Source organism: Pseudochaenichthys georgianus, chromosome 19, assembly GCF_902827115.2.
Source record: "Pseudochaenichthys georgianus chromosome 19, fPseGeo1.2, whole genome shotgun sequence".
NCBI classification, from domain to species: Eukaryota; Metazoa; Chordata; class Actinopteri; order Perciformes; family Channichthyidae; genus Pseudochaenichthys; species Pseudochaenichthys georgianus.
The window spans coordinates 2,857,490-2,879,569 of NC_047521.1; the positions used below are offsets into that span (position 1 = coordinate 2,857,490).

The 22,080-nt window shown below is 44.2% G+C and overlaps 1 protein-coding gene across 1 annotated transcript; it reads right to left on the bottom strand.

Moving 5' to 3' along the window:
* Window positions 1-20,917, bottom strand: ipmkb (inositol polyphosphate multikinase b). Its single transcript, XM_034106696.2, has 6 exons — window positions 19,462-20,917; window positions 15,168-15,253; window positions 13,050-13,146; window positions 12,478-12,650; window positions 2,405-2,486; window positions 1-919 (listed from the first exon to the last, which is right to left on the bottom strand). Exons 1-6 carry the CDS (start codon window positions 19,697-19,699, stop codon window positions 141-143), a joined length of 1,455 nt encoding a protein of 484 aa, XP_033962587.1. The 5' UTR covers window positions 19,700-20,917; the 3' UTR covers window positions 1-140.
* Window positions 20,918-22,080: the final 1,163 nt, after the last annotated feature.

Genomic DNA, 22,080 nt, shown 5'->3' on the forward strand with positions numbered 1-22,080 from the left:
CACACACACACACACACACACACACACACACACACACACACACACACACACACACACGAGATGATGACGATGATGTTGTTTATGTTCACGTCTTTGATTCTTTGATAGCAGGTACAGAGATCTGGGGAGGAGTGAGACCTCTATGCGGTGTCGCAGAGGATCTGCTCCAGCACCATCAGCAGGTGTCTGAGGCCGTAGCTGTACCCGCGGTCGTGGCATTCGCTTGGGAACACATGGGCGAAGTCGATCATCCTGACCTCCACCTCCGTGTCTCCGCCCGCCCCCTCTGTGGCCCCGCCTCCTCGTCCTTTTAGTTCCTCCTCCTCTCTCCTCCTCCTCCCCCCGTCCTTGCCCTTCCCTTCCAGTTGTGATTTGTTTCCGTTTGCATTGGGCGCTGGTAGCGACTCACCTGTTCGTTTCCACACAGAGTTATCTTCCTCACAAGGTGCAGAGTCCAAGCTCGCCTTCGTCTCTGTGCCATCCCCGTCTCCACTGTTGCCTAGGAAACCCTTGGCACAGTGTTGGTGGCCTCCTTTCCTGTGATTGGTGTAAATGGTTTCCAGGCTGTAGTCCCAGGGTGCCTGAATGTTGTTGTTGTTGAACTCGGCCACTTCCTCTTCCTGCCTCGCCCCTTCCGGTCTGGCGTCCCCCTCCCCACCCTGATCGCTGTGACCTGCCGATGACAGCGTGGCGGTGTGCCCTGCAATCGGGCTCATGGACGGCGTGCTGAGCAGGGAGGAAAGAGGGGATGAAGAGGAAGAGGAGGGGAGGCCCTCGTAGACGAACAGCAGGGAGCTGGCGTAGAAGGCCAGCTGCTGCTGAGACTCAAACCAGCGGAGGATTCGCTGCACTCTGCGGATACTCGCCGACACCGCATCCTTCCTCAGACTCACACCGTTATGGAAGAATTTAGCCAGACCTGGAGGAGAGACGAGAGGAGAGGGGAGGAGAGACGAGCGGAGAGACGAAAGGAGAGCAGAGGAGAGAGGAGAGGAGAGAGGAGAGGGGAGGGGAGAGGGGAGAGACGAGAGGAGAGACGAGAGGAGAGCAGAGGAGAGACGAGCGGAGAGACGAAAGGAGAGCAGAGGAGAGAGGAGAGGAGAGAGGAGAGGGGAGGGGAGAGGGGAGAGACGAGAGGAGAGACGAGAGGAGAGAGGAGAGGGGAGAGGGGAGAGGGGAGGAGAGACGAGAGGAGAGCAGAGGAGAGAGGAGAGGGGAGGGGAGAGGGGAGGAAGAGACGAGAGGAGAGACGAGACGAGAGGAGAGCAGAGAGAGAGAGAGGAGAGGGGAGAGAGGAGGGAGAGAGAGAGACGAGAGGAGAGCAGAGGAGAGAGGAGAGAGGGAGAGGGGAGGAGAGACGAGAGGAGAGCAGAGGAGAGAGGAGAGGGGAGAGGAGAGCAGAGGAGAGAGGAGAGACGAGAGGAGAGCAGAGAGAGGAGAGACGAGAGGAGAGCGGAGAGACGAGAGGAGAGCAGAGAGAGGAGAGACGAGAGGAGAGACGAGAGGAGAGCGGAGGAGAGAGGAGAGACGAGAGAGGAGAGGCGAGACGAGAGAGGGGAGGAGAGCAGAGAGAGGAGACAGTTAGATAAGGAGTCTGAATTGCTGTTTTAAAAATGGAGAGTTATTCAAAGACTCCTAATAAACAGTCGCATTAAGTCTGAATGTCTTTGTGGACAAAGGCAGAGTCCCTGAAGCTTGAAGGGTGCTCAAAGAAGCCACTCAAGCTACTCCACCCGTCTGCAGAGTCTTCTCTCCCCGTTACTCAACAGCCCAGCACTGCTCTCTGCAGTGTGGAGGGAGGCAGTGGCTCGGGGGAGGAAGAGCACTCTGCAGCTCACCCACTTTTTGGAAGTTCTGCGTGTATTCATTTATGCTTGAACTCGAGAGTATATCTGTTTATATAATAAAAAGTGTTTATATATTTTGGTTAAATAAAATCCCTACTTGCTCTTCTAGTCTTTGCGCACCCTGGTCCTATTTCCTTTTCCCAGGATCATTGTCATCGAGTGTGTTTGCAGTTTCAATACATATGTTTGCCATAAAGGCTGCTCTGCAGAATAAACAATACGTGCCGTCTGTGTAGAGTGCAGGGAGAACTGTAAACTCACATGGAGGGAACATGAATGCTTTTAGTGCTAAAACATTCAATGACATGTGCACATCAGCCTCTGGTGGACACCATGGGTATTACAACAACACACTCTTTCTGTAAATACATTTTCTCACCTGTTTTCACAAATGGCAAACAAAAAGGAACTTAGCGAACAAAGACCATCCTAGCAAAACCTTTGTTTAAGTGCCCTTCATTCATAAACACAGGAAACACAAATGAGATCAGACTTGGATATAATTGAATAGATTGGTGTCCCTTGCCCCCATGCCTCTGCATATGAACCATACGTACCATCTTTAATGGAGTCTTTCAGCAGCCCCCTCCCATAGTGCTGGTCGTAGGTGTCGAAAGTGTCACTGCACATCTTATACACCTGAAACAGAAGAGATGAATTGTGTTAGGAGTGTGTGCACTGCGTTGGTACTTAAAGTGGACCTATCATGCTATATTTCATTAATATAGTGTAGGACCTTACCTATATAAGGCATATTTATACTTTTTATTTTTCAAAATACCCATCAGATCATGCATTTTAGCCATTCCTCATTTCGCTCAATTTAACACTGTCTTTGCACGGGCTGATTCTGTGAGAACAGCACCATCTACAGGCCTGGCATATGTACTACAGCGTCTCCAGCGCTTTCGAACGGCAATGTCCGTGGCTGTCTCCTCCTGATTGGTGGAGTTGGCCCAATAGCCGTAGCGCCACTTCTGTGACGTCACAGAAGTGTTCAAATCTGGATCAGTCTGTGTCAGAACCGTTATAGCCCAGTTTTTAGAGATTTGGGTATGGAGGAAGAGAGAGAGGGTTGAGTTTTCTGACACCTGGTGAGTTCCCTGACACACCGGGGACACATATTCATGTATACAAGATGTACAAAAGTGCATTTTGCATGATAGGTCCCCTTTAAAACACACAATGTGCTGTTGTCTCAGTGTGTGTACATACATGGGGCATACCTTGCTCACAACTGAACTAATATTCCTTTAGTTGTTTGACAGATAGTCACACAGCTTGTGATCAACCCTCATCAATCATCACATGATAAACAAGATCATGCTGAAGGAAACAAACCATCACAGATAAAAGACATTCTGCTGCTTCCGAATGTCTGATCCTGTTATTGTGTCTCAAAACTCACAACGAGCCTCACTGTAAAACTCAGAGGTGATACTTAACAATATAAATACACCACTGTACAGTACATTGCAATACTGTACATGTCAATGTGCACCTTCTGATGTTTATATAGATATTTTCATTCTTTCAATGTTTGGACATTATTACTCTTATGTTTATATAAACATATTTTCTTTTTTATGTTTTTATTAAATTAATATTTGTTTAACTTCCTATATTTATATGAATATTTTTATTGTACTTTATTTGATCTTTTATTGGATATGTTACATTAACTTGTTATGGTTATATAAATATTTCATTTTATTTAATCGTTTATTGGACATTTTATGTCCATATACATATTTTTACTTTATTTAATATTTGTATTACGCATTTTACTTTAACATTTAAAGTTTATATTACTATTTAAAAAAAATTTTTTTATCCTTTATTAGATGTTTTACTACAACTTTTTATGTTTATATACATATTTAATTTAATTGTATTTATTTCTCAAATTGAGCAAATGTCTAGAAAGTCAATCCCCCGGGATAAATAAAGTACTCCGATGATTCACATAGGGTTTCACTTCGGTTAAATGGATTCCTTGCATCCCTCACTTGCGTCGTTTCCCTGCGTTTAGTCCCTCCCACCAAGGAAGCTTGGAGGGACGCAAGGAAACCACGAGAAGCAGGGAAATGAGTTTTAAGAGCAATGGGACGTCCTTTCCTCCGGAGCGTCACGTGAAGCGACGTCCGTTTGTGATGACGCTGCACAGCTGATCGTCTGACAGCAGCCAGCTCTGTCCCCGTTATTTCCACACACACCCCCGCCTCTGTTAGTACACATTTACTGACACAAACATGTGTATAATCTGTTGTAGATCCACATACATTAAATCAAATAAGAACTCATTCTCAAAAAAGATAAACGCCATTCTTAAAATGAATAAACGAAAAAAGCGATTTCCAATAAATGAAGAAAATGATTTTTGACCACTTTGTTGTTCAGATATATCACATGTGTAACTAAATGATACATTAATTGAAACAAAACACTGAGGAGTGAGTCTCGTGAGGTTCATGTATTTTCTTCACTCCGCTGGGAAACTGCTCTCATGTCAAGAAGCATCAGATCAGTGCATGCACTGCATCGTCCAATCAGTGAGCGATACACAGTAAGGGGGCGGGGCGAGTGGCTGAGGATTTCACCGGAGGATGGTCTGGTGGTTCCTCGGTTATCGCTCCTCCATTATCGCTCCTAGATCCTCCGGCAGAAATAAGGCCATTGGGACGCTACTCAAGATGGCGGAGACAAATCAACTTCCGGTGAGACCGAGGACCGAGGAGCGAGGAAATGAAAAATAAGAAGTGAAACGCACCCATAGCATCATGAACATGCTGACCAGGTTCTCTCTCAGTGATCAGACTCTGCCTCCCTCTGGTGTTCCTCAGCTGCCTCACAGCTCAGAGCAGAACCTGAGCAGCTCTGACTGCAGAGTGAAGCAAGCAGCTCTGAGCTCTGACTGCAGAGTGAAGCAGCTCTGAGCTCTGACTGCAGAGTGAAGCAGCTCTGAGCTCTGACTGCAGAGTGAAGCAGCTCTGACTGCAGAGTGAAGCAGCTCTGACTGCAGAGTGAAGCAGCCCTGAGCTCTGACTGCAGAGTGAAGCAGCTCTGACTGCAGAGTGAAGCAGCTCTGACTGCAGAGTGAAGCAGCTCTGAGCTCTGACTGCAGAGTGAAGCAGCTCTGACTGCAGAGTGAAGCAGCTCTGAGCTCTGACTGCAGAGTGAAGCAGCTCTGAGCTCTGACTGCAGAGTGAAGCAGCCCTGAGCTCTGACTGCAGAGTGAAGCAGCTCTGAGCTCTGACTGCAGAGTGAAGCAGCTCTGAGCTCTGACTGCAGAGCAGTGGTGTTTTCTCCTGGAGGCCAAGGGAAGCCAGGCTTCCGCTGTTTTTTCGGATTGTAGTTATAATTTTAATAAATAAATAAAAACACTTAGTTTAGTTTCGGAAATTCTTTGTTGTGTGTTGCTGCCTGCCCGTCTCTCCCCCATTCTCATTGAGTATTTTACAAAGAGTGAAACAGCGCCCCTCTAGATGTTATGGCGAAACAGTAGATTACACTCACTGTTGCGAGAGGAGGCCAGCCGAAATTGGCTTCCCTTGGTGAAAAAAAATTGAGGGATTGACAAATCAGACAAGGCTCATGTCATGCCCCTGCCAACCTGTGATTAGTCAGGGCCGCTGGTCAGGGCCATGCCAAGGGAAGCCATGCCTCACAATCCAATCACATCGCATCAATTTAGTGTTGCAGTGATGCGTCCTAAAACCCGGAAGTAAGCTGTGCTCGGTTTCCCTCGACAAAAAAGCAATGGGATTTCTCCATAGGGTTTTGGAAAATAGCTCGAAATAAGGTCAGTGGAAAACAAACCTGTTTGATAAATGCATGTTTTGTTCAGCCGGATAATATCCACATGTCTACCCTACTTTTATAATTTTCTAATCATAAATCTAATCGATATAAGATAGATAGCGTCCACTCTCACCACCGTTAGAAAGTAGCAAGCAACTGAAGCAAGTGCAATTATGGAGCGTGGAGATTTGGAGTATTTAATCAAAAATAATTGTACTAAACTTCCACTACAGCAGCAATAACAAATACAATCTGATGACAGGCCAATGCCCAAACTGGAGCTGTGTACAGAGAGGAAAAAAGGAGCGAATCGGACGTAAGACGTTAAAGGTCTCCTGATTTAGTTTGTGAATGAATGCTTATTAGAGTTTTGTCTGGAGAGTGCGTGCGGAGAAAGTTACCGGTGCGCCAAGTAGGAAGAGGAGCGCACAGGAGACAACCGTTTAATTGCAGACTGTTATGTTTATGTGGGGAAATGGCAGTGCATACATTATTTGAGATATATTTCAAACTTGGACTTCATTTTAAGGACATGTCAGCCAGGGGTGTATATATATATTTATTTTATTAGCTTTTCTTTTTAATGACTGATTTTAAATGCCATTTTCTTAATGTCTTTCATTTTTTTGTAAAGCACTTTGAATTGCCTTGTGTTGAAAAGTGCTATATAAATAAACTTGCCTTGCCTTTGTTTAAGCAAAACAGGAGAGTAAACCAGTCTGCCTTGATCTATGACTTCATGTCCGGGACTCTCACGGTATCTGCTGCCCGCAGCTGTTTGAAGGAAAGCCTCCTTCACTTCATGAAATGGCTGCAGGCAGCATCAGGAGGCAGCGGGACGTGTAACTCCGCTTCTGAGAAGTGCAGCACCAGCTGTGCCTTTTTACGTTTTGGTTTAAAAACTGAATAACACATGCTGGCCCCGGGACCCGAGCGGTCCAGTTTGTGTCTGGATTTTTTTGGTTCTCTGACGCTTTAACAGAAAAATTAGTCCTTAAACACAAAGTGGCGAGGGTGCAGCGTAGTGAGAGTCAGCTGGATCAGAACTCTGGCTCGCTTTCTGACGTTCAAACCCAAAGAACGAGGACTTTAAATCAACAGTGTTTAGTCAGCATGGAGATCATCTGAACTATCATTTTCATGATCGAAAGTCAATAAACATTATTCCTCATAATTATATATAATCAAATATAGGTTTTTACACTAAAATAATCGACCTATAGCCATCCTTCATGAGGATCATCACGACACATGATAGAGGTTCTCAATCTGTGCTCAATGATTTAAAAAACATCATCATAAGAGCAAATGATCTGTTTGAAAATGTACTTGTATATACTGTTTGTTAATAATTACTGTGTCTGTACATGTATGTATTTGTACATATATTTATTTCAACTCTAAATGTTATGTTTAGTTTTTATTCAATTTTAACGACATGTTTTTGTGTTTTGGGTGGGGGGGGCGGGTAGAAACAAACGGACAGAACACACAGTTCTGTATTATGCACTGAATGAACGACCAAGCTGTTTTGTTGTTGAGGGAAAAGGAACAAATAGTAATATATAAGTAGCCTAAATCTAATTATTATTTAATAAAACGTAATCCAGGATTAACAATGAAATCCTCAAACTATGTTGAAATAAGAGAATCAGTAAATGACAGATCATTTGCCTGACGACAGCCCGCCTGTGACACGACGGGAGTCTCTGCTGTCAGAGCAGCTCCAGCTGTTCAGAGCAGGAAGAAGGACTCCTAATCGCCTGCCAATCTCTCTCCTCCCACATGATCATGTTTCCACCAGGAAGTCATTATCACTAATTAGTCTCCTCCATGTCAACAAACACAATGCAGAGATTAGTAAGGGAATGTTCCCAGTGCCCTCCCTGTCCTGAGCAGCGACGTGCAGTCATGGAGGCAAGGGAGGCGGAGCCTCACCGGTCATACTCCAATGTAACGGAAAAACAACTAAAGAAAAACTAAAAATAGTAATAATAATAAAATGTCTCCACTGATCTGTGTTGTAAGTGTGATTTATGTACGATTCCAATCGCTTCTTATAGTCAAAATCAGCAAATTTGCAGAGCTCCGCTACAACTACGGGTAGCAATGAGAAGTGAGGCAGGGACGAGCTCTGCCTCTCCTAAGCCCACAGTAACTGGCTGGAGCGCGGGCACTCATTTAACGCGGGCACTTATTTTGTGAGCGCGCTCCAGCCAGTTACTGTGGGGTGAGGTGAGGCACAGAGGAGCTCTGCCTCACCTCAGATGAGTCACCTCACAGAAACTGGCTGGAAAGCGGCCCTCAGCGCATCTTACTAAGAAAGAACAATCCAATATTTAGATTGTGGGTATCCTTTTGTTGAACAGTCTGTTTAAAATGAATCGAAGCATCAGACTAAAAAAGCTTTTGAAAATAACCCAATATTTCGATAAAGGTCAAAATATAATATTTGTAAATCTGACTCTGAAAGAGTCAGTGCCTCACCAGCCATGAACCTCACCGCACGTCCCTGGTCCTGAGGCACTCAGGCCCCAGCCACACGAGTACGAAAACGGCTAAACGCATAGGATTAACGCAAACGCAAAAAAGCTTCCGTCCACACGCAATATTCATCGGACAGTAGGCTTGTTTGAGACGCGTTGCGGCTCGCCTCGAAAGTAGACGAGAATAGCCGATTGCAGCCGGGGGAGGTCTCAAAAAGCTCGCCTGAAGTCGGACAGCTCGGAGTCGGCTTCGTCTTCTTCTTCTCTCGGTTTTTTGGCGGATTGCAAACAACTTTAAGGTGCATACCGCCACCTCCGGAGTCGGCTTGACTCGGTTTGCATTTATAAAGAATGCACACGTGTTGTGTCGTTAATGTCAGATATGTACCAAGTAAATACATTTGTTCCTGCTCAAGATTAGATTCAACTTTATTGTTATTGCACAGATTACAGGTACTGAGACAACGAAATGCAGTTTAGCTTCTAACCAGGTGCAACAAGCAGTGAAGTGAAAAGTAGTGTACACAATAGACAGAATAAAATATAGAATGAAATGAATGATGAATAAACAGTGAGGGGTATGAATACACTAGATATACACAGCTGCCTGTGAGCAGTATGAACAGTGTGTATGAATATGCTAAGCGGTGCAAGTATAGTATAAAATATATAGATATTAATGTCATGATGATAAACATTGTGGAATCAAAACATTCATATCAATAAATCCTTTACTAACTATTATTGTTGTCAGTCTTACCTTTGTATCATATATTATTATCAATATGATGTCGGGTTGCATTTTTCTAGAACTTGTTGACAATGTTAATGGAACAAAATGAGCTGTGGTGATCTGTTAAGACGTGATGATTCGTGGCGCACTCATAACGCGCAGGGCATGATCGATTTTTACTGTTGGGACTCGGGTTTGAGTCCAGCATGAACTTTTTTGTTATTTTCATGTCGATGCACATTGAATATTATGTTTGAATAGAGGATTTGTAATATTGTTTGCCGACACCAATATTCACGACCAAGCAGTATTTTAAAGTCTAAATATCCCCAATGACATTTCTGCTGCTATCTTTGCAAAACCAGGTAACAGTCACATGTTATCTGGATGAGTGCTGCACAATACCGTTTTGATAAGGGATGCATGTAGTCTTTCATATTAAACATGACCGCTGGTAGATAGCCACAGAAATCGTAACACAATTTAACCTGGGCGGGTCACAATTTAACCTGGGCGGGTCCCAGTTCCCTGGGAGGATCACAGTTTATCACAGAGGAAGACTTCGCCACGCTGCTTTCAAACCGAGTAAACACCGTGTGCTCACTTGGAGGCTGTCTGAAGGTATACACAGATGGACTCTGACATTAACCACGATATTCCGTAATAAGTCTGGCAACAATAGCTGGTTTAAATGATTTATTCGAGCAACTCGTTTGTCTTGTTGTAGTCCTCGCTGTTCGCGTCCGGATATCGCCATCGTAATCACAACCTCACACACTGGTACTGGATGTGCATCAACGTGTTCCTAAGAAGCCAAATATACCAACAGATGTATGTAAACGACAGAAGAAAGCGATCGAAATGTGTATTTCAGTCGAAAGCCACGCACCCCACGGAAATGAGTTGATCGGGAAACAAGTTGATCAGGAAACAAGTTGATCAGGAACACCGGCCGACAGTAAAAATAAACATATTTATAACTAGTTTAGGGAGTTTGAGAGGTGTCTCCGTCCTGTCAGATTAGACTTCACTCGCGTTTAGGTCCATATCGAGAGAAAGATAAATAATCTGAATTCAGTGTGCAGTTTACTTTGACGCGGGGTGAGCAGCAGAGGTGGGGAGAGGCGGGGCTATTGCCTCATCATTATCAGAAAATGATCGTATAGGGCGTACACACGGAGCCGTTGGACCCCCCAGAGCGTTGCGTATGCCGTTCTATCCCCCTTGGGACCCGTTATCGTTACCGTAGTCGTTTAGTGCCGTATTCGGTCGTCCTCGTGTGGCCGAACGGTCTATATGACACTAAACAGTAACGCAAACGACCGTTTTCGTCCTCGTGTGGCCTTAATATCACTTATTTTCCTTTTTTTAACCATCAGATTAGAATGCTATGAATGCATGTTAATAACATCACGAATGATGGAGACCGCCTCGTGGGTGCGATTGAAAAGGAAACGGGGAAACTGAGATTTTCTGAGAATAAATGACCAAATGTACAAGAAGATTGTTCCTCATACTAAACATTTTCTTCTGAATACTAAAAGTGTTCTTCTTTGTACTGCGAGTGTTTCTGGAGTGTTGACCTCTTCATGCAGAAGTGTCTCAGCAGATTTGTCAGCCTATTAAATGAAAATAGACGTGAAGCCCTAAAGGTCAAGACGAGGAGATGGTGTGTCGTCAGCCTCAGGAGTGGAGTCTTCATCCAACAGAGAATAAGTGATGCTGCAATGCACCACCATTTGCCCCGCTCTGATCAACCCCTCGAAGACGTGTTGAAATCAGCCAACATCAACTACTGTGCACAGAAAACACGTCACTCTAAATGCTAATATGGAGTAGTGAAATCAAAATCACACTGTTAAGAATTCTACCTCACACACACATTTTGGTAAAGGCGAAGATATCAGAAAAAAATCATTCCAAATGTTATATCTTACATTAATAGTGATGTTTTAAAAATGATCATTCCCTCTTATTTTGACTAAGTATATCTTAATTGTAATATCAGTCAAAATGATCGCACTGTGCAGCCCCACAGCCTATCGGAGCCTTTAAAGCTGGAACAACTCCGGTGTTTAATGAATTACACAATTGTGTTTTGCTGGATTTGATGAGTTTCACTTTCAATTTGTAGGAACACGACTGTTCCAGTTCAGCTCCAGAGCTTAGTGGAAGTGAGCACAGACCTAAGATGAGGGTCAGGTCTTTATCTCCACTGGTCTCTATAGAGAGACGTTTATGATCCGCAGGGTGCGGACATACTGTCTCACCAGGCACTTAGCTTACACGCCAAGCCTCTGAGCACAGCGCACCAGTCACTGGGCCGTTTCTCACATACTACACAAAGGAGGGCAGGTCGAACAATATATCACCTACTTCCTCAAAACACCGTTTATCACCTGCTCTAAGTGCTGAATAACGTTTGAATGTTGTCCAATGACAACATTAATTAAATGACTAACAAATAACACACACGTTGCCAATGAGACGATGCTATATTTAATGAAATGTCAGAAAGTGTGTTTATGCTCAGCTGATCAAAGTATCCTTCTGTCTTCAGGATTGAAAGTGCAGTATAAAAGTGTGTGGTATCAGTCGGGGTTCAAACCATGTCCAGCGTTTGCTCTGCACGGAAGCAGTTGTGTGTTTGTGTGTTTGTGTGTTTGTGTCCCGCTGCAGGCAGAACAACCCAAAGCAGGATATGTACTGATGATGATACTGATGAGCGTTGCAATGGAAACTGATCAGAGCGATAACGCTATGACTCTCTTCCTTCCAAACAGATAAGAACGTCTGCTTCTCTCCTGATACATCTCTTTCTCACTCGTATGGAAAAGTAAATGGTGCTGCTCATCACCCCGAGTCAACAGACCGCTCAGATCAACAACAGATAGTTACACGTGTGTTTGTGTGCGTGCGAGGAGAGGACGGAGAACCCAGCAGGACCATCACGACAGCAAACCAGGACTCAGCGTATACTTTGAAACGTTTCTTAGAGACTCGACTCCTGCTTGGCCCTTTAAGCTCTTCTAAATCGCCTTTATAGAAACTGCAGCGCCAATTGGTCTGGGCACGCTTCATACGCTGAGGAACTGAACTGTTAACTTGAATTAAATGTATTATGTCAACAAATGTCACGTAACTGTATTAGGTTTGTTAAATGCAATAATAGTATGCACATGACAGTCTGCACAGCCCTCCACTTCAAAACATCATTCACTGTAGTTTGCCATGTATTGTCATATTCTCATTGTCTTAAGTGTTTTAGCATTTTTAGCTTTTAAGGTTCTTTGTATATTTAAATTTGGTGTAAATACTTGTCTTCAGTATTCTTTTTTTTTTTACCTACTTTTGCAACTTATTTTTTTATGTTATTATGTTGGCACGACCCGTTACAAAGCACATTCCTTGAGTGTTTAAATGTACCTGGCAATAAACCTGATTCTGCTGAACCCGATCTGTTTTCTTATTAAACGTAAATGTGTTGACATATTACATTGAACTAAAGTCAACGGTTTTTCAGAGCAGAAAGCCCTCTTGTAATGTTTACAGTAAAGCTAACTGAAGAGCTAGCCCCTCTGGTGGGTTATGAGGCTCAACGTGCGCTCACCCTCATGCCGAGCACCAGGAAGCCGATCTCCTCCATCAGCGGGTACTTCCTGATCTGCTGCTCCCGTTTCTCCTGCGAGGCGAACGGGTCGTAGCTCCTCTGGCCCAGCTTCACGTCCATGATGCACGGCTTCACAAAGCGCCGCGTCACGTCCTCCAGCTTCAGGTACAGGTCTGAGGCGGGGGGGGGGGGGGGGGGGGGGGAGATGTTATAACAAGGTAAGCATTCATATGCAAAGTCATGCTGAACAGAGAATGCATCATCAACTTGTACTGAGCTGCGGAGTCCATTTGTTGGTTAAGAAAATAAATGTTCACACAGAACTTCATTTCCCACGGTTCCTTTAACATGTTGACCGCTCATGTCCTGATATTTATAAAGACGTATAAAGAACGAGCCCAAGGTATACTTTGCAGATGTTGATATGGTTGTGTAGAAGAGTGGTGATGAGGAGTTATCGATAGTGTTTTTATAGGAGACTGATGTTTTATAAACAAACCCATATGGCTCAGGTAAGAAAGAAGCTTTCCCCTGCTAACAGGTGTCTCCACATCTCCATCTCTGAGTCTCACCGTTGGGGCTGTCAGGAGAGGACCAGGTGCCGTAGTACTTGGGCAGATGGCTCTGGAGCTCCAGAAGGCATGGATCACAGCAGTCCTCTGCATACACCTAGGACACACACACACACACACACATTACCACCTTCATACTATACATACAGATGGATGGATAGCAAACTATATATCTGTCGCCGTCATTTCTGTTCTGAAAGAATTGGTGCCAGTCAGTTTGTCTGTGAAGATGTTAGAGTCCTGGACATTGGGGGAGACATTCTGGTCCAATATTATCTATGTATAATTGAATTTAGAAACAATTGATAGGAAGGCTATTCACAGTGACGCTGTAGCCCAGTTTGAAGCCTTCACTTTGTTTTTAATATAAAATATACTGAATAAAAAACCCTTTGTGAACAAACTGATCATATTTGAATTAGGGTTGCTTGTGCAGAGAATCCTCTCTCTGCCGGCACCCTAGAGACGAGCGGACAGCAGGTCTGGGACCTCTGAGGACTTCACAGGCCGTGGAGAAATCCAAGCTTCCATAACGCGCTCATCCCAGTGATGGCATCTTGTTGCATGCTTGACTCATCTATACGGCAGGCTCTTTAACGAGACACTATATTAATAAATGTCAGATTCCAACAGATGTCCCGGTCAGAGTCTGGTGAACACAAGGGAACACCGGCTGCAACCAACCATTCTCTCCATTATGCTTTACTCTGGCTACTTCTGGATTCCCCAATAGTTCAGCCTGTCAACAGATGTTCTGGAAGGAATCTGGGAAATAAGAAAATACTGGAAAACATCCCAATCTGAAGCAAGGTGCCCGTTCTCTGACGGACACAACACATGGGTACACTTCAGTTCATGCAGTCACTGAACTGATGACAGAGGGTCTTTGGTCAGGAAGCACGATCTGGATTTGTAAGATGAAAATGGGGAAAGTTCTGCGAACATTTCTCCGCAGCAGCTTGTCTTGTTATAGTTACTTCACCTGGAGTCGGGGGGTTGAGATGTGTGTGTTGGATTAGTGGGGCTGGCTGGGTGAAGGCGGACAGAGATGCTAGGCTCTAAAGCAAATACTGAGCAGCACACACACCTGTCACAGAGAAGGACACAGTGCGCTATGGAATGTCTGATATCTTTACTGAGCATTAAGACTATTAAGACTAAGCATTAAGTGGCTATCATTCAAACTGTATTGCAGCTGTATGTAAAGGCGGAAAGCTCTTCCTACAAATTGAATTGAAAATACAAAACAATTTGATTTGAATAAATATCCAATTAAAGCTGAAAGAGATCTAACGAACATGTAACACCGACAGACACCTGTTGTTGTGTATTTCCTTTTGGTATTTGTGCATGTAGTTTTATGGATCTATCTACATCAGTGCTTCTCAAAGTGTGGTCCACGGACCACTGGTGGTCCGTGAGCGCCCCCTAGTGGTCCGTGAGTATATTGGTAACATTTCACATTTGAAATAAATAAATAAATTTAAGTTTTCCGCACTCTCGCGGGAATATCTCCGCAATGGAACGAGCTTAAGTTTCACTTTCTATTGCATGATATAGCCCAGGGCAACACCTTCATCACACATGTTGCCACTTGTTTGTACCACTTTCAGGCGATTTATAATCTGTTCTATAAAAACGATGTGTTTTGGGATATTTGTGGAGTAAATGGAAACACTGATCTACATGCATGTTGTAAATGAGCTTTTCGCTTTAAACATTAATCATGGTGCATCTGGTCTTTGTGCTTAATGTGTGTTTTGCAAAATAATATTGTCTATATAAAATAATATTAAAAGATATTTCATAACGGCTTTTTAGAGAAGTGGGGTAACAATGTCAAAGAATGATATTACGCAATACAAAGAGTGATGATGAACAATGCATTGCAGTATCAACCGGTTCTGAACGGCTTAGTCATCAAACACACCTGTAGCTTTAGACGGTTAAATCTATTAGTTTTGCAGACTACATTGATTTCCACCCGTTCTTCCGATACGATGACCGCTCATGCTCTAAGAGATAGTGAAGCTACATGTGAGCCGTAAGTATGTTTAGCAGGGGATGATATTGTTCTGCATGCGACTGTGAGAGTAGTGTTGAGTGCATCGGTGTTACCATGCTGTAGAACTGCATCTCTCTGGGCCCTCTGGGCGGGGGCTGCAGCTGCTTCAGGACCGTCCCGTCTGGGTGCTGCAAGATCCCTGCAACAAATACCAGGCTCTGATAATCAAAACAAAGTTGATCAACTTAAAGTACAGCGCTTCAGCGGTCAGATGATAAGGAACAGTTAGTGAAATGAGGAGTTGGTGCTCCGTCCTCAGCCCCTGTTCAGCAGACTATCAGTGGTGGTGGTGCCCGTGGACACATTGTAACGTGGTCAGAACAGAAGTGGCTGTCACGGGTAATCAACAGTTCACTGGTTCTCACGGTGTGTGAGGTTAACGTCACCCAGTGCATCAGACCACCCGCTGCCATCCATCACACACACCACGGACAGCAGCACGAGAGTCCAGAGAGACGGGGAGCGCTCTGTAGACACCGTTTGAGAACATGGACACAGACAGAGAATCCGTCGATATGGGGTGATTGTATTCATTAGGAAATGTCTAACTGAGAGGAACATTTCAAAGATAGAGAGAGCAGCATAAGGGACTTCTCTCTAAGAGATAAGCCGATGCCATGTTGTATGCATGAGCGTCGGCTCTCGTGCCATCTTACCCTTTAGTTCACACACAGAATCAAGTCAAGACTCTAGATAGCAATTCAGACTATAAACGGATGTGTACAATGTTAACCCATGTAGTTAATCAACTGCCAAGTAGGGTCCTTTTCTCATACACTTCTACAGTATACAATCAAACCTATTTGAGCTACAAGTGAAGTCGCTCCCTGCTGGCCATTAGGAATAATGAGGGTTTAAGGAATCCATTTTTAGACTCCTAGGTCGCAGCTTGATTTGGATGGAAGTGTCATGACCTTGCTTTCATTAAGAGAGGGCTTTCCACCCGTGTTCATGTGTAGGAGAGCGTGAGAAACATGTTAGAGTCACCAGGCAGAGGCATGCTGGCTGATTGGGTGGCTTGTATTCATTCATCACAGCCAGGGACGCCAGCTGACTGACAGACGCATGAACATGATGGGTTATCAGACGACACGTTGAGGTCTACAGCTGTGGGGGTTCTCGGGGTGAGCAAGCTTCCAGTGTTCTGCCAGGTCGGGCCTGATTAGCAGTCCAACATCAGGATACAGCTTCTCAGCAGCAAGGACTTGGGTCAGCCACACTTTCAAAAGAATACATCACAATGTAATTCACACTAACAACTAAAGCACTTCCACTTGCTTCAGCAGCATATAGCTCTATGCAGGATGGAAGGCACGGAGACTAGAAGAGTTGCAAAGAGTCAAATGACTGAGTGGATAAGTCGTGTTCTAACTGTACATTAAGCACGGAGGGAGTCTGGCGGTCCAGATGAGTGCTGCGAATAAGACCAGTGTGAACATAACTCATGTGTTTGTACACACCACACGCTAGTACATGAGATGCAGCCATGACTTAACGCTGCAATATAACTGTTTCTTATATGAGGATGAGTTTAAAAAGGTTGTGTTGTATTCAATGACTAACTGCAGTAATCAGTAATGAACAGACGCCTGAGTAAAACTGCAATAGAACTGACTCGTGTTTTTCTTTGAAATAGTCAGTCAAGCAATCGAGGCATCGAGGCGTCAGAAACAAGTGCTTTTCCTTTGTGAATATTCACTTTCTGGACAACCTGTGAGTTTCATAAACGTATGTTCGCCCATTGTTTGCAATAATCCAAAATCATATTGATATGTTGTCGGGATGAGCAGTATGATGCTGACCTCCAGGTCCACCCACACGTCCTTCCTGCAGCATAGTGACTCTGCCACCAGGTGGATCGGAGGACACAATACTGGTTGTAATGTCAGCAGTTTAAAAGTCCTGCCCCGCCTTCACCTTTAAGAACTAGCATGCAGCAGCTGGCAGGTGAACGCTGAGCAACACAGAGGCAGCCGGACTTTCACCTTTGCCTTTCTGTGTCTCACACACACACACACACACACACACACACACACACACACACACACACACACACACACACACACACACACACACACACACACACACACACACACACACACACACACACACACACACACACACACACACACACACACACACACACACACACACACACACACACACACACACACACACACACACACACACACACACACACACACACACACACACACACACACACACACACACACACACACACACACACACACACACACACACACACACACACACACACAGGAGCTAATGAAAGCTGCCTCAGTCTACCATCCATGACAGTCTCCACTTGTGTGCCATCACTTACACACATGTAAACACAGCCCTACAAAGTGAAGGCCTGAGTAAACAGGCTGATGCTCAGTCAGTTCCAGCTGAACAGGATCCACTGCTTGATCGGTTCCAGAGACTGCAGAACAATGTCCTCTGTCCTGGCTGTTAGTTTCAACATGCTATACTATGCGGCCTGGGTTAATGATTGTTCACGAGCCCAAGGAGGGACTCAGATAAGATCACGACCGTCAGATGTACTGCGTTCCCTCCTCCTGTTTGCTTGTGGCTCGTGCAGATGAGACACGAGACATTCCGGAGAAATCAACAGCTATAATCTACAGAAACACACTCACGCACCATTGCACACATTTAGATTGCATTGATCAGAGTACATATTAAGATGGCTTATACATTTGATATTTCATGTACTGCGTGCAAACATGTTCCATGGCGGTTTATTGCTTCATTTCAGAAAAAACTGCTTAAGCCGTCACTTTTAATTTCAGTAGAAAATCAACTAGGAAATAAATAAAATGCAATATTACACACTTCTAGTTCTGTCCCACTCTGTGTTCACACCGACTCATCTCCAGCTAGCCCAGAGCAAAGACACAGTAAGCAAGCATGGATCAGGATCTGCTGGTAGCACCATTAGACTGAAGCTGGAGTTAAACACCGTATCAATAACACACAGGTCAACACAGGAAAGCCCATTAACTAACACAGTGAACCAAAAGGAAACACAATGTCATTCCAAAGACAACTGTGACGCAAGGCTCCATCAAAGCGCTCAGGTTAAACAGGTACACTTCAGCCAGATCCACTTGTGGACAGACCGGTTGGCAGCAGGACGCTCCTGAGGACGATCAGCACACATCATTACCATATGTGTTCCAGGAAGTGTACATACAGTCTTTGGTTGCCATTCATGGAGTAACCGACTGATCAGCGATGACTCACATGTCTGAAAGGCACTCTTACTTCCAGTATCACGCTCAGCCGATGCAGCGCTGCACCTCGCTGAGGACACAGAATGGGTCTTCTAATAGTGTCAGATGACCTGCGTAGCCTATAGGAGTGTGAGACAGTGAAGGTGACTGCAAAGGCACCAAGTATCTCTGTTTGATCATTCAGTGCAGAGCTCTACAAGTTAAGATGTAGCTGGGGTCGATGAGTAGTGAGACAGATAATGTAACTCTTTTCCACAGGTGAACGTCAACAAGGCTGGGACACTGACAATGACTCGTTAATCCCCCCAATAGATACTATATGGAACATTAACGCATATCATGTGACTGTGAACCTCGCACTTCCCATGTATATTCTGCATATTTATTGTTGTACTTTATTGTTTGTATATTTGCTGTATTTATATTTATTTTAAACATGTATTTGTATTATAAATGGCTTACGTTTTTTTTTTTTATATTTGTATTGGGGGGAATTAACGAGTCATTGTCAGTGTCCCAGCTTGTTGAAGTTCACCTGTGAACATGAATTGCATCCGATGTAATGTGGCTGAATTGTACCCGTTTGACCCTTTGATGGAGCCTTGCATCATTTTGATATTTGTTCCTGTTTTACAACTGAATTCCTCACATTGTGTTTATGTATGCACCACTGTACACCAAAAGCAAATTCCTTGTAAGTGTAAAACCACTTGGCGATAAACCTGATTCTCATTACAATTTGCTTGCTGCTCCCTTACATGACATCTCCTACTTCACTCTTGCTGACAGCAAGTGTAGGCTATAGAATTAGTAGTTAGGCCTTTTGTGAAATTCTTCTTTTTCATTGTTTCGGTTAACTGATCTTCCCACACAGGTTTTCCAATAACAACCTGTGGGTGGTGCAGTCTGAGGAAAGTTGTGGATAAGAAACTGTTGGTGGGTTGTTTGTGGGCTAAATGTTCCCCCCAATCTAAAAACAATATATTGTCCAATTCACAACAGTTGGCAGCCAGGTGTAAACAAATTGATCTATTATTTTAATGCCAGAAGCTTTAATCATAGGAAAGGTCTTGTCCATGTTACTTACCCACTGTATCCACTCCATACTTGTGACCCGCCACCTGATGTGACAGCGGGACGCAGCCGTTCAGGTGAGCCTGGCCTTGTGGCCCCGGTGACCGTTGACCGGACTTCTCTTTCACGGGGTGCCCGGCGGAGAGCCGCGGGGTCAGGCTGACCCCAACAGCGCCTGAGCTGGGGGTCAGTTCCAGTCTTCCAAGGGCTAGAGAGGACTCCATCATCATTTGACGCTGGGTTGTTGACATTTGCAAACAAATATTTAAAAAATGGGGGGAAACAGTCTTTGTCTAAGAAAAAAATAAAATAAAAAATCAACCAGGTGACTGAATTGATTCACATGCTGTTATTATGTAAGAACACAATACAGCCCAGGACACAAATGGTTAGGGCGTGAGTTTGAGAAGCCCTCATGGAAATGGTCCAGTCCAGGCGAAACCAGCACAGCAGCTTCGGTCGTGTCTGCCGTGTTCGACCACCGACAACAGCCACAGTCACGGGCAGCAACAGTGTCGTTCCCCCCGCTGTGTCCGGTTGCGAAACAGGGCTCCCGAACCAGCGTGAATTGAGTGATTTTCATATCTTAAACAGAAGCATAAATACACCCTGGCCACATCCCACTTCCTACTAGTGTCAAATAGTTTGAAGGCAAGGCCGACTTCCGTTTGCAACTTCCAAAATAAAGCGAATGGAGATATCGAATCTGCAGTGTACTACGGTATTAATACTTGTATGTTGCTATTAGAGCCGCCTGTCGTTGTGTCGAAGTGTTTAGACTCTGTCCAATCTCAAACGATGTTGATCAAAGTCAAACCAAATACATTTGGCACATTTATTGTGAAGGCAAGGTCAACCCACTTCCGGTCTCAACTTGATCATGTTCTGCTAACCTGACGCAACTTCACTTCCTCGGTCCAGAGAAGTAAATACTGTTGTCTCTCAGTAATGGTGATATTACGACACACTTAACAGTGATATCCAGTTCCAGTCATCAAATAGAGAAGCAGGCGAGGCGAATGGAGACAATAAAGTGTCGAAATTGCATAAAGGGCCATTCATCATTCCTTGTGTTTGCTAAGTCATCGATACTGTCCATTAGGCTGCGAAGCGAGCCCTTCCTCGCGTCACAATTCGGCACACCAGAGGGACCTGACACTTGTCGTACAACCGTCCTCGAGACGAAAGGCAACCCGTTCAAGATGATCACAAAAAAGATGCATTATCGTCCTTAAATCCATCATATTGTATGGGATTGTGTCTCAGTTATAGATATCCAGGTGAGTGTAGGCGGCTACCTCTCCGTACCGAACAGCGCCCAAAGCCTCCCACACGTTTGCGACAGTTTCCAATAGTGCCGCAAATCATTCCTTCACATCAACTGACAGTTCGGCCCAATCCCAAACCAAGTCCTACACATTACCCCTCCGTGACGGAGTGAACTCTGTGGAGTGACACTCGCAGCTCAACGAGGCTCCCTCCTGTCAGATGGAGGGAGTAAATACAGCAAGCTTTAGGACAAACTCCCCTCTCTCCGGCAGAAACAGGAAATGCCATAACTGTATAACAACGGTTTCAAATCAGCATCTCTTAGACAAAAAATAAAAATTCATAACTAAAATAAAACTCCAAACATCTTTAATTGTGTTACTTCTTATGTAAAGCTCTTTTAGTTTTAAACCTGATTTGTATAAGCTTCTTAGTTTTTACAACAATCTGTAAATATACACAACTTTATCATAAAATGCACACATTTACCTTTTTCTAGACTAAACACTGTACGATCCTAAGTTAAAAACATATGAGGTTATCATGAGGTTGTTAACATCGCAATTTATCAGTGGATGTTTGCTGGAACTACTTGTTAACAGCGTGTTTCCTGACGGACACACACAGCGTTGAGACCGGCAGGGGCGCGGGAAGGGGGGAGGGAGCTCCCCTGTCTGCACATTTATTTTATTTTTATTTTATATATATTTATTTCATTTAATTGTGCCTGAGATTATATTTTATATGATACATTATTATTCAAATGATAATTTAAAACTATATGATAAATTATTTTGCTTCAGGGAAGAAAAATAAAAAAGATGTGGAAAAAAAGTTTTTTGTTAGGAACAGTATAACCCTAACCCTCAGTCGGCTACTTTTAACGTGACGCACAACAACACAAGTAACTGACATGGCGCAAAAACGTATCTCGGAATTTGTTCTCTCTACAAATGCTAAATCTGCTAAATCATGATTCATGTGCATAATCTGTATATGTATCAATATCATGTTTGTGGTATTTTAATTATTATTTTATGGTTATAGCTGCTGCATGCAGCTGTGCATAATCTGTGTAATATGTAGCCAATACATTCCACATTGTTGGTAAAATAATATTTTACATCTTTGTAGTGTGTACGTGCGTGCGTGCGTGTGTGTGCATGCTTGTGCCCGTATAGTGTTCACTGGATTCCATTGTTATGCCACTGTCCGTGGCCCATTCCCAAACCGCCCGCTACACCCTACCCCTCCGTTTGCGCGTTCGCGCGGAGGGTCCGCCATATTAAGTGCTGTTCCAAACCAACGAGTGTGGAGCGGTGTGGAGCATGGATGTATAATAAGAACTGGATACAGCGTGGGA